General features: G+C 36.8%; 1 protein-coding gene across 4 annotated transcripts in view; it reads left to right on the forward strand.

Annotated features, from left to right (window-relative positions):
- Positions 1-2,500, forward strand: part of dnc (phosphodiesterase dunce) — a 633,444-nt gene that overhangs the window by 140,770 nt on the left and 490,174 nt on the right. The window contains exon 1 of one of the 4 annotated variants that reach the window (XM_086554797.1): positions 1-145. This exon is cut by the window's left edge and continues 846 nt beyond it. The exons of the other annotated variants lie outside the window; for them this stretch is intronic. Within the exon in view, the coding sequence (XP_086410923.1) occupies positions 1-145 (145 nt within the window). The remainder of the gene's footprint in view (positions 146-2,500) is intronic. 4 annotated transcript variants of the gene reach the window in all.

Genomic DNA, 2,500 nt, shown 5'->3' on the forward strand with positions numbered 1-2,500 from the left:
GAGTTACCGCGCCCGTGCGTGCGACTCCCAAGGACGTCGAGACTGCGGAAGAGGCGATGTCGAGGAGGATGGTGGCACGCAAGAGGGCCCAGCTCGCCTACCTGCGCACCCAGAGCGCTCCCATCTACATCCTGACGAAGAGAGGGTGAGTCCTTCATTTGCAGAGGTCTTCCTGTTTCTCCTCCTGTTGTCACGTGTTCACTCGTGCATCCGTTATAAGGATTAGGTGCTTGAGCTATCAAGTATGTTTAATCCAAGAAAGGATTTTAGCTTCTGGCGAAGAGAGGGTGAGTCTCTCCTCTACTGAGGTCATCCTGGTCTCACGTGATTGTTTTTTTGTTTTTTTTCTCTCTCTTTTATTTACATAATGTTTAAGTGTTCGAAATACTGGGTTGATTCGTCGAAGAATTGAATTCACTCTTGATTTCCAGGAGAGGTAAAAAGTATTTGTCATTATCACGGGCGAACGTCATTTAATATCTTTGATAAGTAGACGTCACGGATCACGAACGTCAGAGATCCGTGACGTCACAGTACATGACGTCACAATAGGAAGCGAAATATTCCCCCGAGACCTCAATCACTTCCGTTATTTTTTTATTTTTTTTATTTTTTTTTATTTTTTTTTAGTAGCTCAGGATCCCATTACCCATTTTGTTTTTGCATCTTAATGAGAGAGTTATGAAGAGACCAAGGTATGAGTGCCGTTCTTGTATCTCGGAGTTTACGAAAGCTCGATTAATCCGGACGCGTTCCTTTATTGAATGAATTATTGGATTATTGACCCTTCCCTTTGCGAAACTGAGTCAGGGGTGAAGGGGGCAGTGTTGTCTAGCTTCAGGAGAGTGGCTTCATTTATCTAGTTGTTTTATCCGTTTTTTTTTTATGTTTTCTTATTCTTTTCTTGGTCTTTGTTTTTCTTCTTCTTCTTCTTTTTTCGTCCTTTCTTTTTCTTATTCTTATTTTTTTCGTCCTTTCTTTTTCTTCTTCTTCTTCTTTTTTCGTCCTTTCTTTTTCGTATTCTTTCTTCGTCTTTTATTTTCTTATTTTTAGATCTCTTCCTCTTCCTCCTCCTTTTCATCATCATTGCTGTTGTTGTTGTTTTTATTGTTACCATTATTATCATTATGATTATCTTTAATATCATTATTATCAGTGTAGTAATCATCGCTATTGTAATTTAAAATTTTATAATTATCAGCGTAAAAGTATTAATAATGATAATAATGATAATTATAATAATGATAGTAATAATGATAATGATAATAACAATTAAAAAACAATTATGATAGTAGCAATAGTAATGATAATAACAATGATGATGATGATAATAATGTTAATATTACTAGTAGTACAAATAATAATAGTAATAATAGAAATCATAACAATATAAATGATAGTAATGACAGTATTCATGATGATAAGAATTCTGATAATGATCCCTATTGTTGTTATAACTCTTATATACTATCATTACTCCTAAAATCATCATCCCCATCATCATTTGTGTGTGCGTGTGTGTGTGAAATGTAAGCCAAGCCGGAGTTCCACCATCCGCTAGCTATTATGTAACCCTGGAAGCCAGACTCCAATCGAGATTATCTCCCTTTTGGCCTGGCCTTTGCCCTCTCTCTGTCTTGAGAACTGGGGGAGGCGGACCAAGAGCGTTCTTTGCCCGCGATCAGTGGCGTTCTCTTGTCTATGATCGTCTTAGAAAGGTGTTAGATGTTATCATGTAATTATAACGTCATGGAAGGTGTTTGGAAACCAGTCTAGACATGGAGTGTAATTGCAGTGTAACCAAAACCGGGTAGCTAGAGGTGGCTGTGGGACCAGGGCTGACTCTGGGCTGAATCCAGGGTCTATAGATGGGTATGTATCCCATATGATTATCTTTCCTCTTATCTCTTTATCTATCTCTCTACCATGTTTTCTATACTGCCCACTTGTAATTGTATCTCTATATCTGTATCTATATGGTGTAATCATCCATCTGCTGATTCATCTATCCTTCTCTATGTTAGATAGTTTATGTGTCTAGCTTACATTTGTGTGTGTGTTTCTATATCTGTATACAGGATTGTGTGAGTTGGTATATATGATATATGCATCTCTAGATCTGTGTTCAAAACGCTTCTACAGTTGCTCTCTTTGTCTGTCTCTCCCTCTTGGTCTCTTCCATCCCCTTTTACTTTTCCACTTTTCCCTCTTTTTATATTCTCTTCATCCATTGCACTCTCTCATTTTCTCTTATTCACACTCCCCATATCACGCATCATATACATACGTATATATGTATATATATATATATATATATGTGTGTGTGTGTGTGTGTGTGTGTGTGTGTATAGATATATATATACACACATATATACACACACATACATATATATATATGTAATGTAACGTAACAATATTCGAGTTTTATTCGAGTTCAAATTTTACCAAGTCACTCTCCATATTAACTTAACTTTCACTTATCCGACCTATGGTGTCATTA

The sequence above is a fragment of the Penaeus japonicus genome, unplaced genomic scaffold, assembly GCF_977035675.1.
Source record: "Penaeus japonicus unplaced genomic scaffold, GWHDUDI00000001_assembly GWHDUDI00000003, whole genome shotgun sequence".
Classification (NCBI taxonomy): domain Eukaryota; kingdom Metazoa; phylum Arthropoda; class Malacostraca; order Decapoda; family Penaeidae; genus Penaeus; species Penaeus japonicus.